At 41.8% G+C, this 24,966-nt stretch overlaps 3 protein-coding genes across 14 annotated transcripts in view; 2 read left to right on the plus strand and 1 right to left on the minus strand.

Annotated features, from left to right (window-relative positions):
• The first annotated feature begins 761 nt into the window (after positions 1–761).
• Positions 762–15,903, plus strand: LOC108881849 (NACHT, LRR and PYD domains-containing protein 3). Of its 7 annotated transcripts, none has more exons than XM_018674041.2 (12): positions 763–988; positions 1,865–1,958; positions 2,127–2,243; positions 3,718–3,834; positions 4,361–4,421; positions 5,759–5,981; positions 7,247–9,029; positions 11,421–11,594; positions 11,860–12,033; positions 12,309–12,482; positions 13,197–13,243; positions 14,650–15,903. In XM_018674041.2, the coding sequence occupies exons 1-12, from the start codon at positions 955–957 to the stop codon at positions 15,189–15,191; spliced, it is 3,540 nt and encodes a 1,179-aa protein (XP_018529557.1). In that variant the 5' UTR covers positions 763–954; the 3' UTR covers positions 15,192–15,903. The 7 variants fall into 7 exon arrangements, with proteins under 7 accessions (XP_018529559.1, XP_018529557.1, XP_018529560.1 ...); XM_018674042.2 differs by having other exon boundaries at positions 833–988; positions 1,870–1,958; XM_051076351.1 differs by lacking the exon at positions 2,127–2,243 and adding an exon at positions 4,124–4,215 and having other exon boundaries at positions 833–988; positions 1,870–1,958.
• Positions 15,904–16,799: 896 nt separating this feature from the next.
• On the plus strand, positions 16,800–23,919 carry aldh5a1 (aldehyde dehydrogenase 5 family, member A1 (succinate-semialdehyde dehydrogenase)). 3 transcript variants are annotated; one of them, XM_018674053.2, is made up of 11 exons: positions 16,800–16,951; positions 17,042–17,284; positions 18,089–18,172; positions 18,760–18,930; positions 19,706–19,822; positions 20,009–20,152; positions 20,234–20,377; positions 20,460–20,618; positions 20,700–20,863; positions 20,961–21,019; positions 21,243–23,919. In XM_018674053.2, the coding sequence occupies exons 2-11, from the start codon at positions 17,066–17,068 to the stop codon at positions 21,452–21,454; spliced, it is 1,473 nt and encodes a 490-aa protein (XP_018529569.1). In that variant the 5' UTR covers positions 16,800–16,951; positions 17,042–17,065; the 3' UTR covers positions 21,455–23,919. The 3 variants fall into 3 exon arrangements, with proteins under 3 accessions (XP_018529569.1, XP_018529568.1, XP_050932315.1); XM_018674052.2 differs by having other exon boundaries at positions 16,823–17,284; positions 21,243–21,484; positions 23,704–23,919; XM_051076358.1 differs by having other exon boundaries at positions 16,823–17,284.
• kiaa0319 (KIAA0319 ortholog) overlaps positions 22,856–24,966 on the minus strand; it is a 42,116-nt gene continuing 40,005 nt past the window's right edge. For all 4 annotated transcript variants that reach the window (XM_051076355.1, XM_051076356.1, XM_051076354.1 and 1 more), the window contains exon 16: positions 22,856–24,812. In XM_051076355.1, coding sequence (XP_050932312.1) covers positions 24,655–24,812 — 158 coding nt within the window. In that variant the 3' untranslated portion in view covers positions 22,856–24,654. The remainder of the gene's footprint in view (positions 24,813–24,966) is intronic.

Below are 24,966 nucleotides of genomic sequence, written 5' to 3' on the forward strand. Positions count from 1 at the left end.
GAATACTTCCTCCATCAGCAGGATGAAGACCATGGGATTTGACTGAAAGCTCTCAGTGACCCTGAGCTCAGACTCAGTCAGACCTGATCCAGTTCAGACCGGAAACAGACCGGATTCTGAGCCGGTCTGAGTAAAAGAAGGAAACAGAAACTTAAAGCAGCAGAGAGGCGGAAACAGAAGGTGACACGTGACACAACATTAACTCAACATTTATTATTTATTTATACATTAACTCAGCATTAAGTCAGTATTAAGTCAACACTGTGAAGGTCCAGTTTGACTCAGAGCAACATGTTGAAATCTAAACTCCCAGACAAGCATTTCTTTTTTCTTTTTCTCAGTCTGTCACTGTCATTTTCCTCACTTTTGCTGAAGCCTTTATTGTCGTATTCGAACTATAAGCCAGCCATTAGTTTGCGTGTTCTTCATTTGATCTGTGTATGAAGACATTTTTATGAAACGCTTTCTGTCAACAAATCATTTACTTAAACTGTTCACATCTGCTGAGACTTCAGACCCAGCTCTTCATCTCCTGCCCACTATTATCCTCATTGGGTTCCTCATTACCCCATTAGACCTGCTGTAGCCTGGTCATTTGCCACACTGTGAATTATCTTTCACAGTCATAGTGTCGCAGCCCTTTAACTGCCTGTTTAACCTGTTGGTGTCCTGTGTTAACTGCTTGTTGAGTCTGTGATTTCCCCATCCTCTGCTACATCTTTAAGTTGCATTCGTATATGGCTACTGCTCTTACCATTGTTTAAAGACCCGTGGAGAGCCTTAACTGAAGCTTCCATATATGGACTGTCGAATCAGAAGCTGAATTCGGTAACACCTGACACGAAATGAAACTGAAAGCTAAAGTAATTTAACTTGTCAACGTCTTCAGACAGATGTAAGAAACCTAGGCGGCGCAGCAGGCCTCGTTTTGTTTTGGTTAACATCGACGGTAAAATGCACAGAAGACTCTCAGGCAACACCCTAAAGGGTAAGTTACTGTTCAGTTACTGTAAGTACTTTTAGATGAAACAACAGGAAAATGTAAAGAACCGCTGTGGCTCGTAGAGCTTTTGCACAGTTTCACGTGATTTTTGTCTCCGTTTATTGTTGTCTTACTTGAAGTAAGCGATGTTGGTTGAACCCCAGTTTACGTCAAAAGTGGAAAATATGCCTAATATTGTGTGGGACCGTAAAATATGTGGCGAAGAGAACTTAAATATAACTTCGTATCACTCAAAGGTTTGTTCTTGGTTCCGCTGTTCTCAACGAGCGATTACTCCGCTCATTTGGCATGTGACTACGTTATGTCAGAACAAGCAGTTGTGTTGACTACTTTTGATATGTGTTATTATAACGTTTGTTTGTACTTTCGTATTGTGGTTGTTTTAATGTAGCCATTTTAAAACGTATTTAAGACGTAGTTATTTTAAAATCGGAATTCTGGAATATTAACGGCCATGTTGGCGTAAAAAAAAGCCTGACGTAAACTCATGTATAACCAGTTGGATAAGGAGGTGGAGTTCTCGCGGTGTTTGCCTTTTGCCAGCCATTCATCAAATACTGGGTATGCAACTCACTGTGGAAAAACCTGCACAGCTGTTCTGAGGCTTTTTATTTACGAATATGAATACTGCCTTCACTATTTATATGGCTGTTCTGTAAACCCATATACATACTGTTTAATCAGCCAAAGACATGTTGTTCTAAAAAAATATCAGCCACTCAAAAAGAGATTAAATATAAAGGATAAAAATATGACCTATAATAATGTTACATCTTTTACAATCACAAACTCATTTGACTTTCAGCAGATATTTTTAAAAGCCAGGAATAACTGGCAAGTTACATTCTGTTTATAATAAAGCACAGGAGTCTCCACCGATAAGACCAGATCCAGGAGGAATGTCCAATCTGAAAAGCAGTAATATATGTGGATCGCCCAGTATGGACTCAGACATGTGAGTGAACTTTGAGATGAACATGAAAATATACACTCCCTGCAAACATACCTTTGTACCATATTGTGATCATATGATGTACAAAAAAGAGTCTTATTAGGACTAATACATAAGATTAAAGCATCTTTGAAAAAGAAGAGACATGTTTAGTTGTGTTCTGGGTTACAGAGTCCATACAGCAGCGGCAGCAGTGTCCTCATGTCCCAGTGCAGTCTCCCTGAAGAGTAACAAGTCCATGGGCATTCCTGAGCACTTTAGAGGGGGAGAGGATCCTACTGGTGAAAGGTGAGAGAGACAAAATGCTGAACATTTTTACTTGTCACAGCTGGAGAAGCTGTAGTGAAACATAGTCAGTTAATATCAATAATGGCTCCATTCAGGAGTTACAATAAGCCCACCCCCAGCCCCTGATAGAAGTGCTTCTTGGTTCTAGACCAACTTGGAAATATTACATGCCAGAAACTTGACATTGGAATGAACAGGAATTAAACCATATGATATACAAACATAAATATATAAATGTTTTGTTTTGTCACATGCTGCAAACTAATACAGATTCAAATAATGACATTTTTGACTTTGATTTTGTGAGTTAAACTTTAATCAACTCTTTCATTGAAGAACAACAACAAAAAAAAGTTAAAAAATAAACATATTTCCTGTGATACCATGGAAAAAAACACTAATACAATGGCATGCACAGATATTGAAACAATTAGCTAAACAAATGGAATGGTCTTTAAAAATATGTGACATTTGATGAAGTGAATAGAAACCGACTAGATGAGCAGATGAAATCTCCTTAAACCAGCTGCTAAATCAAAGTCTAACCTACAGTATTTATGAACAGAAAACAGCATCACAGTGGAGCTAGCTTCTCAAACTGTCATTGAAATGGTGTTAGCTAGCTTACATTTAGCATATCTAATGTGTGGGCTAGCTGGCTTATATTTAGCACATCTTATTTAGCGGCTAGCTATCTTACATTTAGCATCTCTGATTTCGCAGCTAGCCATCTTACATTTAGCATCTCATATTCAGCGTCTAGCTGCTGTATAAACACATGTAAATGTATTTTGTTGCTGGTTAAACTTTAATATCACAGATCAAATATATTTCTCAGTGTAATCAGATCCAGACTGACTGACTGGATGTGGTCTGTGGGCTCAGAAGGAGTAGTGTGGCTGAAGTGAGCAGGAGTCCAGAAATGATCAGTGCAGTGATGAAGGAATGACCAGAGTACTACCACTTCCATTTACATTGACTCTGTTTTAACCAACAACACATTATAGGCTAACTTGTGATTTAACTAATTTCCAGTTTATTCCTGTTAATTCCCATGGAAAGGTTCCCAACGTTTTAATTTTACAACCCAAGATGCAAGTCATGATTGTTATTAGAATCAGTTTTAGAAGCTAGAACACTGATCTTTTTAAATATTATTAACGTCTATGAAGTTACTGCAAGTTCACAGTCTTTCAGTTACTCAAAAGAAAAAGATATGACAAGACGTAGAAATAAAACTGTAACTTAATGTATTAGTTGTTTTAAATGTGATAGCACTCTAAAGTAGAAAAACACTCAGCAGATCATCATTACTTTGCACTATTAGCTAAAGGCTAGTTATCATCTGTCCTGTGTAATGTCAAAGTCATTTTTAGATCACATTCTGTAGGTCTGAAATGTTGAATGATCTGCCATTGCAAATGAAGCATCTTTGAAAAAGAAGAGACATGTTTAGTTGTGTTCTGGGTTACAGAGTCCATACAGCAGCAGCAGCAGTGTCCTCATGTCCCAGTGCAGTCTCCCTGAAGAGTAACAAGTCCATGGGCATTCCTGAGCACTTTAGAGGGGGAGAGGATCCTACTGGTGAAAGGTGAGAGAGACAAAATGCTGAACATTTTTACTTGTCACAGCTGGAGAAGCTGTAGTGAAACATAGTCAGTTAATATCAATAATGGCTCCATTCAGGAGTCCCTGTAAATCAGTGAGTCAGCCAACCACCACTTTATGTTTTCCAGTAGCACACAAGTTTGCTTTGCATATGTTTTGTTTGTTTGAACGGTAAATGTTTACACCAGCAGTTTTACTTACAGTTATAGGACTGTTACTTACACAGTTGCAGAAATGATCTCACTGACTTGTGTTTACTTACATGAACAAAGGATTAGAGTGTTACAGGAAAAAGCGATAATGGAATGAAAAAAGTAATGAGTGGATGTATAAGGTGTATAGCATCAAGGCATCTCACCATGAGGTAAGTAATTGTGAAAAGAAGCAGGTTTTAGTATGTTCAGTTTAAGTATTAACTGATTTTACCTTGTGATAAAATGTTTTTGTAAAACATTGCTGTCAGTGTGGAATCTTCATCAGAACTTATAAGGATGCAAATACATTTATAGATGCAGACATTCAAGAGTTTTCAGTGACCAGACTGCACTGAATCAGAACCTGGACTTAAAGGTGAGTGTGTGAAAAGACAATATGCCCTTGTCAGGAGTTAATGAATTCAGTTGATTTTAGAGACTTCATAATCAGGATACAGCCCCGTGGGTGCTGTCTGACAGCGAGCAATCACTGGCCCTAGTAGACAAGGCTGGCAAAGAGAGAGAGGGCGGCTGCTGTTCTTGCAAACATGCACACCCAATTGTTGCTGCTGTTTAAGCAACAATTGGCCATCATAGCAACCAGAAAAACTTCAGGGGAGGGAAACCATACAAGAGCTGATTCTTTTTCATCTGGGTTCACTGAATTATACACTTCTTCACTAGCAGAGAACAGACAAACTTAAATCAGTCAAGATTATTTTCAGAAAACACTGTTTCATAAAGGGCAATTTAAATAAGTGCTAACCTGAGTTACCGAAGAGGCTGACCCCTTTAGACTAGCCTAATCCTGGTAAGGCTAGTTTTTAGGCTTGCTTCTGAGTCACTGTTTTCCCCAGAGTTCACAGAAGGTTCAAACGGAACCCGACAGCTGTGGTCATCCATCCGTCTCATTCTTGTGAATGCAATATCTCAGTGACACCTTGAGGGAATTTCTTCAAATTTAGCATAGCGCTTCACTTGGCCTCAGAGATGAACTAATTAGAATTTCATGGGCAAAGGTCAAAGGTGACTGTAATTGCTCAATTTTTTGGCCATAATTCAAGAATTCACACACTATTGGATTGGTTGGTAGAGGCATACAAACATGACGCAGTAATTGTAGTTTTGTTTTAACTAATCATTATGAAGTATCTTGTCATAACATAGATTACCTGGCTGTTCTATTTGATACATCAGCATATACACCGTATCCTTAATTTTCAGCACTAATTATACAAAGAATATTCACATCACTGCCAACATAAGCACATGAGAAACATATAGTACCTCAGCCGTTACCAATTTTGTTGAAATTCAGTAGTAAAATCACAATTGAGCATCATCATCACAGCTGATTAAATTTAGACCGTCCAGTTTCTGTCTTTAAACTTTTTCCTTTTTTTCATGTAAAGCCCAGTTAGAACTTTTGATTGTATTCATGTGGAAGTGCAGTGTCTTTAATGAATTGCTCCTTTAAATTAATGATCTCAAGTCATTTCTTCAAATGACTTTCACATGCCCTGAATGTACAGTACCCTCCATGTTTTCCCTCTGTTTACTCATTTATAAGTTTCTAGCCTTGAACTTGTTCATTTGAATCACTAACTCATATTACAGTTTTATCTTCATTGCATTTCCATGCATTTCAGTGTTATCTATAAATCATATGTTTGGAAAGTGTCATTTTCAAAATAAAACATGTTTTTATTTCAGGATTTTCAAGGAAAACTTTTTGAATTCATGGAAGCAAATATGATGAGTTTTTGGAAGGTCCTCAATCCCACTGGAGACTTGGAGGAAGATAAAGAAAAGGAGGAGCTGGTTGATGATGAACTGACTCAGTCAGAAGCTGCAGCCAAAGAAGGCTTTCTGCAGATCACACTCCACATATTGAGGACCATGAACATGGATCCATATGTCTTCACCCTTGAGCAGAGTAAGAGATAGAATATTCTGTTGGGATTTGTATGTGTGTGTGTGTTTTGTGTATATAGTAACAAAAGTGTGTTCAGAAGGCATCCACGTGGCACGAAGGGTTTGGCATAAAAATAGCAGAAAAGTTCTGCGCTCAGGCCATGTTCAGACAGACAACACCTGATTCTTTTCAGGGAGAATACTGTGCTGATGCAGGAAGGGCCCCAATTCTGAGACTTTGTAAAATAACTGTCATCCAGCAAAAATGTTGAACCTGGCTTGACTTTTGTCACAACTTAATGCAGCTTTGTGTTGGCCAATCAAATACATTAAAACACCCATTCTATTTAGATTATTTTGGAAATTGAATGCCACATTTTATTACTGAGTCTCTGGTAACTGTAGAGACAGAAAATGACTGTTGCTGTGATGGCATTCCAGACTTTTAAAATCCTTCCTCATAAAATGATCATAAAATCATAAAACTTTTATTGTCTGGTAAACCTTTAAACTCCACACACCCCTGACCACTTTTTGTTCTCCTTAATGAAGGGCTGTTTTCAGTCTGAGTGCTTGGCCACTAAGTTGGTCTGCAGACTCAAGACTATGACAAGGGGGGAATAAAGGCAGGAGCCAGTGTCAGCTGACAGTGAGCAAGGGGCAGGGTACACCCTAGACAGGTCAACAGCCTATAACAGGGCTTTAATACAATATAATATAATAATACTAAATGTAAAATTGTTAAAACCAACATATGTGTAAATACATATATGCATGTTACATTGGGGGATGAGTGACTTGGGTGCTGTGGTCTAAAACAATGTGGGAACACATCAATAAAACTGAGATAAAGTCATTGTGCTCACAGCAAAAATTAAGAGCAACATCCATGCATGTTGCTCTCACTGCTGGGTCATAGCAGGAGGCTCAACTAGGTAGTCCAGATGTCCCTCTCCTCAGCATTTTTTTCCAACCCCTCCTGGGGGATCCTGAGTGGTTCCTCATAATTAGCATTGTGTTTTTGGATGAGAAGAACAAATTGTTGATGGCTGAACTAGATGCCTGTGTGGTATTTGGAGGATTGTAACACATGCAACACAGAGGTAGAACATGTCTGTCTGTAGTCTTAAAGAAGAAGATTGAGTAGAGAGAAAAAAGAGCCCTACAGTAATACTTGTTTGATATGTTTTGTCATTGCAACGAACATAGACAGCCTTATTTTTTCAAAGAAAAGGTATTATTTGTTAAACTTGATGAATGACTAATGGACAATTTCTCCTCTGTTAGGGTATTATGGAGAACTACCCATGTATCAGCGGAAATTGAAATTCTGTATGAGAGCAAGATATAAGCACATGGCTGAAGGGTTAGCAAATCAAGAAAATGACACAACCTTCAATAAAATATACACAGAACTCTATGTATTTGATGGAGACATAAGAGAAATCAACAGTGAACATGAAGTGAGACAGATAGAGACAGCCGTCAACCGACCAAGGTCAGCAGAAACACCAATCCAATGCGAAGACATCTTCAAGCCCTTACCCAAACAAGGCAAACCAAGAGTGGTGCTCACCAAGGGAATAGCAGGCATCGGCAAAACCGTGTTGTCCCAGAAGTTCATGCTGGACTGGTCAGAGGAGAAGGCCAATCAAGACATCCAGCTCCTGTTTTCACTTCCTTTTAGGGAGCTGAATTTGCTTGGAAATGAAAAAAGAAGTTTGATGGAGCTTCTGTATGACTTTGATCCAGACCTGAAAGTATCTGGAATCAAAGACCTGAAGGCGTACAAAGTCCTGTTTGTATTGGACGGTCTTGATGAATGCAGACTCCATCTGGATTTTGAGGGAAATGAGAAATGTCATGATGTTACACAGTCTGCCCCAGTGGAGGTGCTGCTGACAAACCTCATTGCAGGTAATCTGCTGCCAGAAGCTTATCTGTGGATAACAACCCGACCTGCTGCAGCCAGCTGTGTCCCTTCACAGTATGTTGACCGGGTGACTGAGATACGAGGCTTCAGTGACCTACAGAAAGAGCAGTATTTCCACAAGAAAATTGAGGATGAAAACTTGGCCAAAAGAGTAGTCACTCACGTTAAGTCAACAAGAAGTCTCTACATCATGTGTCATGTGCCAGTGTTTTGCTGGATTTCCTCTATTGTCCTGGGAGAAATGTGCGCTAAAGCAGGAGTAGGAAAGATGCCAAAGACTTTGACTCAGATGTACATCCACTTTTTGGCACATCAGACCACACAGATGCGTGTCAAGTACTCTGAGGAGCGAGAACTGGACTCCCAGGGGAATAACAAGGTGATTATGTCACTTGGGAAGTTGGCCTTCCAGCAGCTGGACAAAGGCAACCTGATCTTCTACGAGGAGGATCTCAGAGAATGTGGTATTGATGTCCAAGAAGCATCTGTCTACTCTGGATTGTGCACTCAAGTCTTTAGGGAAGAGTCCTGCATGCAGAAAAAAGTCTTCTGCTTTGTGCATCTGTCTGTCCAAGAGTTTCTGGCAGCTTTGTACGTACGTGTAATGTACAAGGTCAGTGGTGAAAACCTGATAACTGAGGGATCTGGACAAATGGCCCAAACAAAGCCTGTATCTGAGCTGCACAAAGCTGCAGTGGACAGAGCTTTACAAAGCGACAACGGTCACCTGGATCTTTTCCTGCGTTTCCTCCTCGGACTGTCCCTGGAGTCCAATCAGGATCTGCTCAGAGACCTGAAGATTAAGGTAGAAACCTGCGACTCCCAAAGTCATTTGGAAACCATCAAGTACATCAAAGACAAAATCAGGCAGATTCCTCATACAGACAGGTGTATAAATCTCTTCCACTGTCTGAATGAGTTGAATGACCACTCTCTGGTAGAAGAGATCCAGAGCTACTTGGATTCAGAACGAGATTCGCAGATGGACGAGTGCTCTGCAGCTCATTGGGCAGCTCTGGTTTTTGTGTTGCTGACCTCACAAGAGCAACTTGAGCTGTTTGAACTTAAGAAGTACTCCAGGAAAGAAGAAGGTCTTCTGAGGCTCCTACCTGTCCTCAAAGCATCCAGATCAGCAAAGCAAGTATCTCTGAAAATCAGACATTTGAAATCTAACTGATTATTTTAGTGTTCCCCTAGATCTTTCCACCTTAAAAATGTGCTCCATAATCTTGCTTTACACTGCCAGCACTATTACGCAGTCTGTCCTCTGCTGTTAAATGCTGTTGCAAGCTTCATATAAATTGTGTTTTACACTACCTATGTATATATATATATAATTGGTTAGCCAGCAACTGTTTGTCAGTCTGGAACTTGAAGTCTGAACCACCTTCGGAGGTGTGTCCCATCAGGACTTTGGGACTTCTAATCCATACTTGGCACAAATGTTCCTGTACACTATCCCATTCATTTGGCAATTCCAGTCTATGCTGCTACACCCTGCTACTATTTGCTGGACTGTCCCAGGGGCATCTTTGCACAGCCTGCACCTTGGGTCCTATCTGCTGTACTAGACTCCAGCCTCAATAGATGAGGTGCATAGGGTTCTTGTACTACCATGATCAGAGCCTTTGTGCTATCCTTCAGGCGTACCTTTTCTAACCACTGGCAGAATTTCTTGATGTCAGCCACTTCCGCTATCTGTCAATGATACATCCTATTTGAGGGTCTTTGCCTCATACAATATTTTCTCTTCCTCCTAACTATCCTCTGTCTTCTGCAGTCTAAGGCACCGTCTTGTGGATTCTCCTTGTTCCATCCTGGATTTTGGCTCTGACATTTCTTTTGGGTGGAAACCACCATACACTGTGAGGTGTTTTCATGTCTTGACATCAGTGGTATTTATCTCTTCCTGCAGCCAGCTTACTATTCCAGCTGGTTATCTGATGACCAGTAGGGTGTACATTTTGATGGCCATTCCTACCATTGAGCTGGCTTCTCAGTGCCTGTCTTACTCTCTGGAGCTATTTGGTTGTAGCTGATCTTCTGGTGTCCTCCTCATGGCTTCCATTGGAAGCCATGGCTCCTGTGGATTACCAAGGTAGCTGTCTTGTATTTCTGCTATCCTGCCCTCTGATAACTCCACCGCTTCAGTGCTGTCTTTGTCACCATGTGGCCACACTTATCCAGACCAAATGACTTCCCAATATCCTGGCTGTAGGTACTGGTGATGTGGAACAGTAAGTTGATGTCTTGTTCACTCCTGGCATACAGCTTGATGTCATCCATGTATAGAAGGTGGCTGGTGGTCACTCCACTTCTTAATCTGTATCCTTTGTGATGATCTGGCTGAGAGGGTTCAGGTCTATGCAGAACAGCAGTAGGGACAGTGCATTACCTTGGTATATGCTGTACCTGATCATGAGTTGTGCATTGGTCTTGGAGTTGGTTCCCAGTTTAGTTTTCCACAGCTGCATTGAGATCTTGAGGTTAAGGTTATCAATTCACTGTTAGCCTTGAATAGTGCCAATCACTCTCATATCCATGTGTGGGTCATGAGTGGTAGGCTTTCTTGTAGTCAGTCCAGGCAATGCTCATCCAGTAGCTGGCGCCTTGACCTTCTGGTGTTGTCTCAAGTGCCCCTCTGAGCTTTGCTCATTTATTTACCCATGCCGACTCAACTTGCTGCTATGATGCCTGAGATGTTGATCTCATGTTGTGGAACAACAGGTAATCAGTTGGTAGTTCGAAGGTGTTGTACCCTTGAGGGGATTTTTCATGATCAGGATTGTTCTGCTCTGTGTTGGCCAGTAATGGTGAGTGCCTGTTGTTAGCAGCTCACTCATTTGTGCTGCCAGGCAGTTATTGAGTGCTGTTAGCTTCTTCAGCCAGTAGGAGTGGATCATGTCAGGTCCTGGTGCTGCCCGGCTTTTGATGCTTGTTGCTTTGTTGATGGATGTCTGCCTTTGTAATGCTGCCCGGTTCTTGTTCTGGGAGATTGCTGTGGTCTACTCGTAGGTCCACCAGCCACTCTTTCTCCCGTGTGTCCTTCCAATACTGCTCAGTCTCAGCTCTGGGTGGATCTATTCTTTTGCCATTATTCCCTTGCAAGTGGAACGTACACTCAGGGTACACAAGGTCTAGAGAACAGGCCATTTATTCTCTGCCTGCTGAATGGCACTGAATGTCTCCTAAATGACTGACACTAAAAGAATCCTAAACTGCAAATAAAATGCAGTGGGTTGGTCAGCAATGAAAACAACTCCCATGATCCCACACTAATTAATGACGTCTAGAAATTTCCCTGTAAACTACCCACCAAGAGTTTATCTGTTTTTGCAAGCATGTGAACAGGTCTCTAAAATCCCCAAACCTTCCATGACATGGTTATACCCCCTTCACATGAAGCGTTAGAGATATTTTTCTGACCTAGATATACACTTGCAGTACAGCCTCACATCCTTAAACTGTAGATATGATATCATGTTGTACAAGCTTTAAATTTTCTGTCTTTGTCTTTCTGTTTATCAGGTTGAATGATTCTAGACTCACTGCTAACTGCTGTCAGGCACTATCCTCTGCTCTCAGCTCAACATCATCAGAACTGTGTGATTTAGATTTAAGTGACAACAGTTTGCACGACTCTGGAGTTGAGCTTCTCTGCACCGGACTCAAGAGCCCTCACTGCAGACTGAGGATGCTGAGGTTAGCAAGTAATGTTCTGTTGTAAAATGTTCCTGACTGCAAAGCAAGGTTTATTTATTGTATTCTGTGTATTTATTTCTGTATATTCTCCTCTTTCTGATGTTATGCTTTTCCTGATAATTAAACATCCACATGTGTAAAGAAATAAATTTCTTGACAACTAGTAGATGGTTTGTACCAAACTTCATTATTATGGTCACATTTTGTGTACACATTCATGGTCCCTGGAAGATGTGTCCTAATGACTTTCAGTTTGTCCCTTCAGGCTCAACAGATGCAGTCTCACCTCGAGATGCTGTAAAGATCTGGCTTCAGTTCTGAGCTGTCCCTCATCACGTCTTGAAGAGCTGGACCTGAGTGACAATGACATCGAAGACTCAGGAGTAGAGCTGCTCTCCACCGGACTGGGAAATGTGTGCTGTAAACTGAAAACCCTTGGGTAACATTACTCTCATATCCTGCAGAGATAAAAGAAATAATAATTATATAATTATCAATGAGAACATGTGGTTTGATCCACATTATGGCCAACATTCCTCTTGTAGAAAAAGATGCTCCTTCCATCACCCCTAGTTATAGCTGTGTCCTGACAGTTGGAAGTTTGTGGATGACTTGACTTTAAGGAGTTGTGAAATTTTGATTTTCTAAATTTTGCATGTCAAAAGTTTTCTTTGATCCTCATCAGAGATGCGATTAAACTCTGCTTCTCAACAGGTTGTCATTCTGTAACATCACAGAGAAAGGTTGTGGTTTTTTGGCCTCAGCAGTGAAGTCCAACCCATCCCACCTGAAAGAGGTGGACCTGAGCTATAATCACCTGGGAGAGTTCGGAGTGAAGCTCATCTCTGAAGCTCTGGAGGAAGGACAATGTGAATTTACCAAACTCAGGTAAAGAACACTGTTATTATGATGTCTCATGAAGCAGAGTAAAGCAACAGCAACACTGGATTTCATAGGTCTTAAACTAGGCTTTAGACTTTAAACTAGGGATGCATATGAATAATCGATTAGTTGATTAATTGATGTGGTAAACATTTATTCTATCTATTTTATTTTTAGGAATTTGCACATTCAAAATCATAATAAGGGCCTGTGGGCTGTTGACCAAGCTGCTGCTAACGTTAGCTCAGGTTGTCTTCAGGTTCTGATTCCTTCAGTGTTCGTCAACTTCAAAAAGTAATCAAAATGCCCATCTCTACTTTAAACAGACATGACAGGACTTTAACATATAGCAGCAGACACTTGGATGATATTTTCACGTGGTCCATAGAGAGAGCACTGAGTTGGAAAGTAATTAGATGCAAGAACATGATGCACATTTGATTTCTGTCTGTGTACTGAACCTTGTGCTTTTACCTTAACTGTAAAACATCCAGTTAACTTGGGTCATGTTGATGTTTTATGTGTTACAGGTCCAACCTGACCTGTTTGCTGTCCTGTCTTTTATGAAAAGTGACTCTCTGCTTACTCAGATATAAGACCAACATGCAAAATTGCCAGCTGGTTTAAATAATGAAGTGCAAACCTTCAGGCTAGCGTTCATGCTTTCTGTATATCATTATCCAGACTGTCTTGACAGCATGTTTCATATTCTTTCTACAGAGTGGACCACAATGCAGAATGCTGGCTAAAACCTGGACTGACAAAATGTATGTTGTGAGTTTTTGTGGTGACACACACATACAGAGGGCCGTTTGTAGCTTTATGGGGGCCCTATGCAAGATGCTATTTGGGGGCCCCTAATTTGCCAAACTACGACTCCAAATCCCTTCAGATGATCCACGAAAATGCCACAATCTATTACACTTCATGAGCAAAACAGGCTACAGTCATGATAACGTCTCATATTAAAATGAAACACCTGAAGTTGAGCCATTCAAGCAAGATAACTGATAAAAATGATAATACACTTTTATTTACACATTGTACTTGTAATTAAGTTATAAAATGAAGATAAATGAGTGATGACCACTATTTGATATAGTAGGAATGTCTGTGTATTTTTCACAGGGGATTACAACGTGGTCAACTTGTATCTAACTGACAACCTATATTTTTTTCTGTGGGGAGATTTAACAGTCATATATAGCATAGTTTACATTCCACATACTTCAGTTTGTGATATTATGGTTCTTTTGAATAAAGCAAAGTACTACATCAAAAATGTAACTCAGCTGTAGGAATGGAGGGAGGATTGTTCAAATTATCAAACTGTATTGTCACAATAAATAATCAAATAAATGTAGCAAAGCGGGAGACTGCAACTAACTCACTTGTGTTAGCAATAATCCACTGCTACAGTAGTCGAAAATAATCAACAAGAGGCCTAATATTTATTAGTCACTTAATAAATAACTACTATTAATTATAAAATAGTGGCACACTTCTAATTAGAGGCCTATAAAATACACACTAAACTTAATAAATCAATCATAAGTAATCCTGTTAAGTGGCAAATATCTGAGAAACAACTTCTACTGGACGATGACCCACCCGCTATAACCTGACAAAATGGGTCTGATGTCAATCACTTCAGTCACTCCCATGGCAGGACAGCACAGTCCATTCACATGTGACACGTTCATTTTATTTTAGCCTTTAACTTTCATGAAGCAAACACCAAAGCTGGGTTTTTGAGCATACAAATCCTAACCAGCAAACTAGCATTTATCTGTGGTTAGCTGAGCTAGCTAGCAGGACAAATAACAAATAAATTTGCTAAAAACTCTGCGTTACACCCCACCTTCCTCAGATGAGGCTGAATATTCAGCTTTGGCCTAGTGGCTGGTAGGGCCCTATGCATTTGCATATCCTGCATATAGCAAGAAACGGCTCTGCATATACACCATATACTATGTTATACTGATCACAGAACAAACAAGGAAACATAGGAGAACTGTGTTGCACATGTATTGAGTGTTACAGCAGTATCAACATTTATTTTTGCTTTTCCAGGATAAAGGCAGTTTCAAAATTGAAAGCATCACTTCAGTTCTACATTGATATAACTTGTGTTATAATGATTGTTAATTCTGTCCCTTCTTCCTGCCACCAGACGCATGTGAACTTACCCTCGATCTTAACACAGCCCATAAACTCCTCGTCCTCTCTGATGGGAACCGAAAAGTTACCCAGGGTAGAGAGGAGCAGCCATACCCCGATCACCCTGACAGGTTTGACCACTGGTCCCAGGTCCTGTTCCAGCAGGGCTTGACCAGTCGCTGTTACTGGGAGGTGGAGTGGAAAGGAAACTGGGCCGGGCTCGGAGTGACCTACAAGGGTATCAATCGCAAGGGTGTGCCAAACAACTGTGTGATTGGATACAACAGGGTGTCTTGGGGTCTGCATTGTTCTGATCATGGCTATGCTGCATATCACAATATCAAGAGCATTGCCATTTCAGTTCCCTCATCAGGTTGCCGAAGGGTTGCGGTGTACCTGGACTGGGAGGCTGGTATCCTGTCCTTCTACAGAGTCTCTCCTGAAAGGTCACTGACACACCTTCACACCTTCTTCACCAAATTCACCGAGCCTCTTTATCCAGGGTTTAGAGTCTGGGACTATGGCTCCTCTGTCACACTGTGCCAGCTTAAGTAGCTTGGTGTATCTTTGACTTGCTTTACTTTACTCCTCTTGGAAAGTAATTTATGTCTCTTTCTAAGTTGGTGTATGTGAAAGGTGCAACAGTTCCACTCAACTAAGAGCTGAGGCACTGTATGTTTTAGTGCAGTAGATAATTTTGTTTTATTACAACTCAAGTTTTGGTTGTATAGTTTTCTCTGTTTCTATCAATGATTGTAGCATTTATCTCACCAAATTCCTATCAGAGATCTGTGAATAGTATAACACCACTTTTGGTTCTCTCCATGTAATTTATCTTCTAGTCAATAGCAGTCAGTTTCCAATATGAGAATGTCATGACCTGTAACCTGGAGCTTCTCATAACTTGACTGTGAAAGAGCCTGTAAGTTGTTGGTTCTAGTATTTGCCTTGCCTGCATTACATATATGGCCTTCATAGATGTACATGTATTTTCATATAAAAATAAATTTCACATGGGAAATTGGCAGTATCACACCAGAATATGTTAATTGGTGGTGTGGGTAAAATTCTGATAAGGATATTAACATTTAAATTATTTCCATAATCAACTGATATTACCTTGACAGAAGTTCATTTCATTTTGATCCTGAGATTTTATGGATGTTATGATGTGTTATATGATGTACAGATTGTGAAACCAGAGGAGGAGAATTTGTAATGTGTGATATTGAGGTATACAAATAAAATTGACTTGGTGTTGGTGTAATATGATTGACTAGTCTGTTACTGACCCCATGTTTTTCTATGAATGTGAGAGATATAGTCATCTTAGATTTTGTTTACATTCTAAAATATAAAGTTATTCCTGGGCATTTAAAAAAAGCTGATGAAATACTAATATTTATTTCACTTATTTTAAATGCATTTACATGAAAAAAAAAACATGTAAGTGAACAGTTAAGGATGTATTATTATAAAAAATTCAACCAAAATTAGCTGCAATGTAACTTTCATAGTTGCCACAAAGACAGTTTAAAGGATTAAGAGACAAACATTTGTTCTTGGGAAACACCTCGGTACACACAGCAGACTACACTCTGACCATTCACCTCCTTAGCCTGAATAACTCACCTATGCCAGAATTATATTTAGTATAAACAGTGTAAATTATGGTAACTTAATTAAACTATATCAAGGAAGTGTAAATGCACTATATAAAGTGAAATATTGCATTTGAACATGCAAGTTTATTTTTGACAAAACAGTTATATTATTTATTTCACTGCTCTCTCAATGTTCAACTTCCTTTGTACTCAGGTCTCACTTGTAAAATCTTAATCTCAAGGTGACCTCCTGATTAAATAAAGTACAATAATAATAATAAACATTTTTCCTGGAGCCAGAAACATCCTCAAGTCCTTTTTTACTTTGCAATAAAATGTCCTAAACCTTCCCTTGCCTTTGCTGATATGTATCTACAAATATCTATATATGTATCTATCTAGATAGATATATATGTATGATTCTGATTTATGTATTAATTTGAAAGCATTATGGGATGAGAAAAAACAGGTCCACGGACCAGTGACATGGTTAGTACATTTACAAAGGACGTCATTAACCAACTACCCTTGTCCTTTGTATTAAAGTGTCTTGGTGACCCGGAGGAAACCCGGTAAAGTGCTGTGACATTGTGTTTGTGCGGTGTCACGTGGTTAACGCGTCCTCCTCCTGCGGACGGGTTGAAACCGACAGAGATCGGCTGAGGTTCTGCTGCGGAGCTGCGGGGAGAAATAAAACCAGGATCCCGCTCAGTGAGAGTCTGACACACACCCAGCTGCTGCACGTTCACCCCCGGTATGTCCGCGGTCTGTGTGCTCAGGACTCGCTGCTTCCTCCGGCAGGTCTTCCCCGGCCTCTCCGCCGCCATGAACAGAAGCTACAGCCTGGACGTCACCGCTCCGCTGCTCCGGACGCAGGGCTACGTGGACGGCCGCTGGGTCTCCGCAGCCTCGGTGTTCCCCGTCCTGGACCCGGCCACTGGGCAGGAGATAGCCCGGGTGGCTGACTGCGGCCCGGCTGAGGCCAAGCAGGCGGTGGACGCTGCGTACAAGGCGTTTCACTCCTGGAAGCAGTACTCCGCTAAGGTAGGCAATGATCAGAGCCTGCACCGCCTCCTCTCGGGCTAACCGAACTTCATGCGGAAAAGTTCCAATTTAATCTAAATGTTGCATGTGCGCTAAGAAAAGCACGAAAACAATGTAACAGAGGACATTTCCTCAACTGACTGGAACCAGACTTTAATTCGGCTCTAACAAAATACACAAGGAAGCACACAGTTTACACAAAACCACAACTTTCACTTTAGTTTCTTATCGCTTTCTGCATCCGAACGTTTTTCGGGCGGAAGCTGCATGAACGAGGACGTGTTGAAGGTTGTTACCAAAAATGTCTCCCAGCTTTCAGAGCATTAACTACCCATATATCCCGAAGTGAAGAGAGACTCCGAAGAGCCCAGAGAAGGTGCACGTTTAGTTCACACAGTGTGTACATTAGCAAATAAACATGGCGACATTAAACTGCGAAATATTTGAACGGAGTTTTGCGTGAAGGCGTTCACTGAAAAGCAGGTGTATTTCTGCAGCATTTATCAGTCAACACGTCACACAGCTGAATAACCTTGATGTTTCTATGTGGGGGGGGTCAGGTGGGGGGGCTGTAAGAACATTAACTTCATGTCTTTGCTGTTGCACAAACAGGTGAGTGATTAGTTTCCTGTCCAACAGATATGATCACACACTGTCATTAAACAGGTTAATTTTCCTCCAGAAAGACAAAGTCCAACTGTTGTCTGCTTTGTTAAAATATAAAACAACTCAGGACTGAAAGCTGCTGTTCACTGTCAATCAGTTGTTGTTGTTGTTGTTGTTGTTGATGTTGATGTGGTGCAGGAGAGGAGCGTCCTGCTGAGGAAATGGTTCGACCTCTTGACGCTGCACAAAGAAGACCTGGCTAAACTGATCACATTCGAGTGTGTGAGTATTCTGCAGATAAAGACACAGTTCACCCAAACTACATCATCAAAGGTTCCACATTATAGAAAGTGATTAGTTATAACAACCAGAAACATCATTATATATCAATACCAGACTCCATTGAGAAAACCAGGAATTTAACCGAGCAGAACACAGGAGCTGCATGAATACCACTGCCTCCATCTGTCAGTGTGTCTGTGTTACTGTGGGACTGCAAGAAGTAATCAGATACTTTACTGAAGTAAAAGTACCACACAGTAACACTGACACACTAACAGATGGAGGCAGTGGTATTCCAGCAGCTCCTGTGCTCTGCTCGGTAAAATTCCTGGTTTTCATCTGAGTCACAGTATTTAAATATTCACCTTTTAACAGCAGCGTCGGTGTCACACAGGACGTCCTGACGCTGTCAATGATCCACTGAGGAACTGGTTCTGCTGAGATCTGATCTGTGGTTCATTGACAGTAACATGAACATGTTATAGTTTTAACATTAACATCAGAGTGTGAGAGGAAGTGTTTTATCCTCATTTCACTCAACATTTTTAAACTCTGTGTGTGTGTGTGTGTGTGTGTGTGTTTTCCAGGGGAAGCCGATGCGGGAGTCTCTCGGGGAGATGGCGTACTCGGCCTCCTTCCTGGAGTGGTTCTCAGAGGAGGCTCGGCGAGTTTACGGCGACATCGTCCCCTCGCCCGCCAAAGACCGGAAGATCCTCCTCCTCAAACAGCCGGTGGGGGTCGCCTCCATCATCACACCGGTAAGAAGCTGTTTGCAGCTCAGTGATGAACCCGTTACTGCCACAGTGTCTGAGGGTCTGTTCTGTAGTCCAACCTGAAGTTAGCTTCAGCCTGGTTCCTCCACTAAAAGCCAATGGGATTTTTTCATAGTGTTTTGGATTATTCCAGAAAATAAACAGTGAGCAGCTAAAGTTTCTGATCCTTCAGGTTTAGTTGATCAGATCATCTTCACAGATGAACACCACTGTTCTGATGTTTGAAGTAAGAAGCTAATGTTAGGCTATAAACCAACTACACCACGGTCACATGACGTCAACGTCTCCACCACTAAGCTTCTAACTGGTCATTTCATTTAGCTCTGAGCTCTTCTACAAAAGCCTTTCTTCTTAGAAAGTTAGTGAGAGTTTGAAAGAGCGTGAGTAGAAACACAACGAGGCTGTAAAGGTGGACTGGTGAGTAGATGGGTTTTCATGTTAACGTCCCCGACAACCTCTGTAGTCTCATTTAGACACTCGTTAGCAACCGCCTTTTTTAAGACACGTAAAAGCTTCAAACATCAGGAGTGGGGGATTTACTGACCCATTTTATGTCCGAGAATAAAACCTGAAAATGTCTTGAGCTTGTGTTAAAACCACAGACCTTATTTCAGACATTTAACCAGAAACACACTGACAACAGGAAGAGCTAACATGCTAACATGCTAACTGACTTCCTGGTTTCAGGATCAGTGCTGTATTACTGCACATGAACATCTACAACATGGCTGTTGTTAAATGTTGTCATGTTGCTTCACAGTGGAACTTCCCCAGCGCCATGATCACCAGGAAGGTGGGGGCCGCTCTGGCCGCCGGCTGCACGGTCGTGGTTAAACCGGCTGAGGACACGCCGCTGTCGGCGCTCGCTCTGGCTGAGGTCAGTACAACGCCGCAGAAATCTGACTTTGATTTTAGTTTAATGAGATTCAGAAGGATTCAGGTTTGAGTGGATTTGATAAAATGTTGTTGGACCCAAACCCAGAACCTCCCGAATGACTGAGATCCAGAACACAGAAGTGGTGTGTAAAGTTGTGTTTCTGTGTGTGTGTGTGTGTGTGTGTAGCTGGCGGAGCAGGCGGGGATCCCGGCGGGGGTGTTTAACGTGGTTCCTTGCTCCAGAGAGAAGACTCCGTCGGTCGGGGAGGTCCTCTGCACCGACCCCCTGGTGGCTAAAATCTCCTTCACTGGCTCCACGGCCACCGGCAAGGTAAACACCTGAACGCACCACCTGCCTCAGTCTGTGATGTCATCAGTCCTGACCCAGTTTAAAGTCGTGGTTTCCTCTCAGGTGCTGCTGAAACTGGCCGCTGACACTGTGAAGAAGGCGTCCATGGAGCTGGGAGGCCACGCCCCCTTCATCGTGTTCGACAGCGCTGATGTCGACATGGCAGTGGGCGGAGCCATGGCCTCCAAGTTCAGGAACTCTGGACAGGTAAGACAGGAGGACCTGGATTCCGTGGGCCCTGCTGGCCGGCTGCGGTACTGCACTGACCTCCACCTCCTCCCTCCTGTAGACCTGTGTGTGTTCGAACCGGTTCCTGGTCCAGAGCGGGATCTACGACCGCTTCATGGAGAAACTGGGCCGAGCGATGGACGCCGAGCTCCGTCTGGGTCACGGCTCAGAGCCAGAAACCACCCAGGGCCCGCTGATCAACACCAGAGCTGCAGAGAAGGTGAACACCGGCGTCCTCCTGACGTCCAGGTGACTGTGTGTCGGTGCTGTTACCTGAACGCTGAGTGTCTCTGTCCCTCAGGTGGCCCATCAGATTTCAGATGCTGTGTCCCGGGGAGCGAAGCTGCTGAAGGGAGGGAAGCGACTGGACGGCTCGTTCATGGAGCCGACTCTGCTGGGAGACGTCACCACAGAGATGCTCTGTACGAAGGAGGAAACCTTCGGGCCGCTGCTGCCCGTCATCAGGTCTGAACAAACTACACCTCACACTGAGACTGATCAAACTAAACGTACATGTAGAAAGATGTTCACTGAAGAACCAGAACCTGTTTCTGTTCTACAGGTTTAACTCCGAGGACGAGGCTCTGGCCATCGCTAACGCGTCTAATGTCGGGCTGGCAGGTGAGCTCCTGCGGTAAAAATGGATCCAAGTCGTGTTAATTGAAGTTATATTAGGAAAAACACGTTAAAATAGAATTTTATCTGATATCAAATAAGTCTCAGGTTTAATATGTTGTGACGTCCTGCCTTAAAAAGACCACATATGGAGGAGTCTCTGGACTGAAACAGTCTTTGGGTTTTGTTAAACTCCCTCGGTTCTGAACTCTGTTTCTTTTATTCTCAGGATATTTCTACTCGCAGGATGTGAGTCAGATCTGGCGGGTGGCCGAGGCCTTGGAGGTGGGGTTAGTCGGAGTGAACGAGGGCCTGCTGTCCACCCCGGAGGCCACCTTCGGCGGGGTCAAACAGTCCGGTTTGGGCCGCGAGGGATCCAAGTACGGCATCGACGAGTACCTGGAAATCAAGTACATGTGCTTCGGAGGCCTCAAACCCTGAACCAGGACGGAGTGGCGCCCCCATCCAGCGGTACGACACTCGTATGAAGGGAGTAATCACTAACGTGGTTCTAAGTGTAGATTCAGGCTGTAATTGATTTATTGTTAATGTTAATTCCCCTGACAACATGAAATAACCCTTTAAATGAGGAGGTTTCGCTGTGACCACGCAGGTCAACCACTCTGTTAATTAATGCTGTTAATTAAAGTCTAAAGTGACAGTTTTAGTTAGAGCTTATGTAGGAATCATAAATGATCCCGTCTGACATTCAGATTCACGTCAGGTTGGTTTAGTTCAGAGGCAAAGTAAAATGGTTGATCGTTGGATGTGAGGAGGGGCGGAGCTCTGAGACCAGGCAGGAAGTGACTCTTATTTTCTCATACGTTGCCTTTTCCTAAGAAACTGCTCATATGTAGAATAAGAAAAAAACATTTCAGGCAATAATTATTTTCTGTGTGTTGAACAGCATCAGTTGTAATAATTCCTTCATGCTGACCGTCTTTGTCTTTTAGTTCAGACTGAAACATGTTCAACCAAACATGACATGATTATGTTTTGATCTGGGTGAATACTCATTTCTGATTGGCTAGATGACGTTATACCACAGTCTCTATCCACCAATCAAAATATAATGTCCTGTTTAAATCTTAACTTTGACAAACTTTCTCCTCCTTGGAAAAAATGTTATTTTACCACAATCAAGCAAAACAAAGGTTAGATTAATGCTTTATTGTTCACGTTTTCAAACAATAATTTTTACTTTTACAAGACAAAAAGATTTGACAATGCAAAGTCGTCTCAGGTAAAGGTCCCCCAATTCAATAAAGACCAGACCAGATCCACTAATTTTAACCCAAACTCAAACCCAGGACCAGCTCCCACACTGTGGCTATCTAGCCTACATCTGACCGCACAAAATAATGTAGTTTGCTAATAAACATCCTTGGAAGGAACACTCTGTTACTGCTTTAATAAGCTAGTTAGGCATGCTAACGTTAGCAGAGCAGACAGACTCATGTTAAAGCCATTCTTTACAGTTTTTCTCTTTGGTTATCAGAAAGATGATTAAAAAGACTAGACCAAACTCTTCAGTCAGAATTCCAACCATGACTCTCCGCCTGTGCCTAGTTACAGTTGCTAAGCTGTGATTAGACAAAGACTGTTTAGGGAGGGGCTTAGCAAACTGTCAGTTTAGAATGTTGGTTAAGAAGTTACATGAGATCAAAGAGTAATGAGCTTCCAGCCAATCAGCATCTAGTATTCTGTCACCATGGTAAAAAATCTTAAAAACATCTGATTGACCTTTTATTTTTTAAACTTCCCACAAAGCAACAACTTTCCACAGAAGCACATGAATTTAGTTTCAGACAGAAAAGAAGCTGCCCTCTGGACTGTGGTACAAAAGACTCATTTACTGTGAGAAAACTAATTAAAAAGCACAAAAGATTTTTGTACATTCATTGTGTTTGTACTGAACGTCCTGATGTCCTGTAGTAGGCATGTTGTTGTAAAAACCGTATTTTTGTAATGATTAAAATACTTCAATATGCTTACATAATGGAACAGATAGAGACATGTTCAGATTGGGTCCAAAAATAATTTCAAACATCACAGTTAGGCCATTATTCATTATCTGTGCCATTTATACAAAACTGACAGTGTGTTAGTTTTGTTACTTTGTGAACCTTAGCTCAAGTCCTTACATACAGTAATCTGTTAGAGATCAGTATTGCTGAAACGTGTTGATGAATAAATAAACATGTTGAATGCGTGACCTGATGTGAACGTCATGTCTGCATGCACCGAGTCTTTCTGGAAGAGATAAATGATAATGCGAAAGATAAAGGACTGAGTACCATTAAAAGATGTCATCCATTATTGTAATATAGTAGTTTAACAGATACCTTGTTACTGTGTCGATGAATGAGCAGGTTTTTTCTGAACCTCAGAAGTTAAAGCACAGGGAGCTGAGTTCTGATTTTTATCAGTGCTGAACAACAGAACTGTGGTTTCGGTTCAGTACTGATCAGTCTAACTGGTCGAGCTGATCGAGTCTGATCAGACTGATGTGACATGAACAGGATTTTTCAGTTTTACAGCTGGTTTAACATTAACTGTCATTATATTAAGATGATGTAACTGTGAGTAGGGATCTCATAATTTGGAGATACAGATTTAGAAATGTGGAGATAACCAGGGCTCATATTTCCTCCAACAGAAACCTGATGAGGGTTTTTTCTTTTTTCCAGAAATTGAAGCCACACACAGATGATTATATCAGAGCAGTAAATGACCGTCCACTGTTGTTCAGCACTGACTCTTCTGTTGCTTGGTTTGTACAGCACATTGTGTTTCTAATATAAAGTGTAATTGGTTTTAATTGTTCTATACTTTGTCGTAGTTTAAGTTGATTTTTGTATTTCTGCCTAAAGATATTAATGAGAAAATTAAAAACTGAAGGAGTACCTTCTGATTTGTTTCTTTTTGTCTTGGTGTATCAGTCAGATCTGTCAGTGCTGGTAAATTGTGTCCAACCCTAAACCTAAGCAGTAAGTTTAGCTGAGAGTTTATATTTCAGGCTGTGAGCTTTGAGTTAGCGTCCAGGTCCTCTGAGCTCAGATTTAGTTCTTGAGATCAGAGGTCCAATGAATTAGAGTTTAAGTTAGTTCCTCAGTCACGACGAACCCTGCTCTTTGACAGCCTGGTGATTAGCCTGTTAGCTAACAAGATGCAACATGTAAATCACAAAGATTTAGAGTTGGAAGGTGGATAATGCTACACCAGCAGTTTCCTCCTGCCTCCAGTCATTGTGCTGAGCCTGGCTGATCCTGGACCTTCCTCTGGACTGGATGAAATGATCCATCTCCTCTGGTCCTGGGGATGACGGTTTCCCAAAATGTCTGAGTCTTTGTCTTTAAGTCTGTCCTTAAAAGTCTGTATTTCAGTGTTGAATACGTCAACACAGGTTGTAAAAACGGTCCTGTTTCAAAGTGTCCTCCAAACGTCCCGTTGTTCCCACCTTTACATCCTGTTAAAGGAGGGGCAGGTTTGTCCTGCAACCTTTAAATCCTGGTTCATGTTACTGAGCTCACAGCACAGGATAAAGTCCTTCAAACTTTCAGAAGCCTTATCTCTCCCTGCTACCGGGGGCAGACATCCCAGCAGCGTCCTCTCTCTCTCAGCGGAGGTCGGCCATCCCGTCATCCGAAGGCATTTCCATTGCGGGCGGCCTGGGCGCTGAGCCGGTTCCTGCTGCGGACGGGTCGGTCCCGGCTGAAGATGGTGTCCTGGTCGCTGTCCAGCTCCGACTCGGACATCATCAGGCTGGAATTGTGCTCCGTGCTGCGGTGTTTGATACCTGCACAGAGGAAGAGCGTTTCATCCTCAGCATCCTGAACATACGATCAGATGTTTGTGCTTTTAATTTGAAGGCCTTTTCAGCCCTGCTCAGAGGACGGACTGTCACTGGAGCTCTTGGTGAGTAAACAGATGTTAATGCTAACGTTGGCTAC

Source organism: Lates calcarifer, linkage group LG15, assembly GCF_001640805.2.
Source record: "Lates calcarifer isolate ASB-BC8 linkage group LG15, TLL_Latcal_v3, whole genome shotgun sequence".
Classification (NCBI taxonomy): domain Eukaryota; kingdom Metazoa; phylum Chordata; class Actinopteri; family Centropomidae; genus Lates; species Lates calcarifer.

Bases quoted from the DNA above. Each gene is read 5' to 3' on its own strand.
- LOC108881849 (XM_018674041.2), top strand. From the start codon at position 955: ATGCACAGAAGACTCTCAGGCAACACCCTAAAGG. The intron at 4,422-5,758 runs GTGAGTGTGTGA...TTTTTATTTCAG, and splicing joins ATCAGAACCTGGACTTAAAG to GATTTTCAAGGAAAACTTTT. The intron at 9,030-11,420 runs GCAAGTATCTCT...TCTGTTTATCAG, and splicing joins AAAGCATCCAGATCAGCAAA to GTTGAATGATTCTAGACTCA.
- aldh5a1 (XM_051076358.1), top strand. From the start codon at position 16,997: ATGTCCGCGGTCTGTGTGCTCAGGACTCGCTGCTTCCTCCGGCAGGTC. The intron at 17,285-18,088 runs GTAGGCAATGAT...GATGTGGTGCAG, and splicing joins GGAAGCAGTACTCCGCTAAG to GAGAGGAGCGTCCTGCTGAG. The intron at 21,020-21,242 runs GTGAGCTCCTGC...TTTTATTCTCAG, and splicing joins GTCTAATGTCGGGCTGGCAG to GATATTTCTACTCGCAGGAT.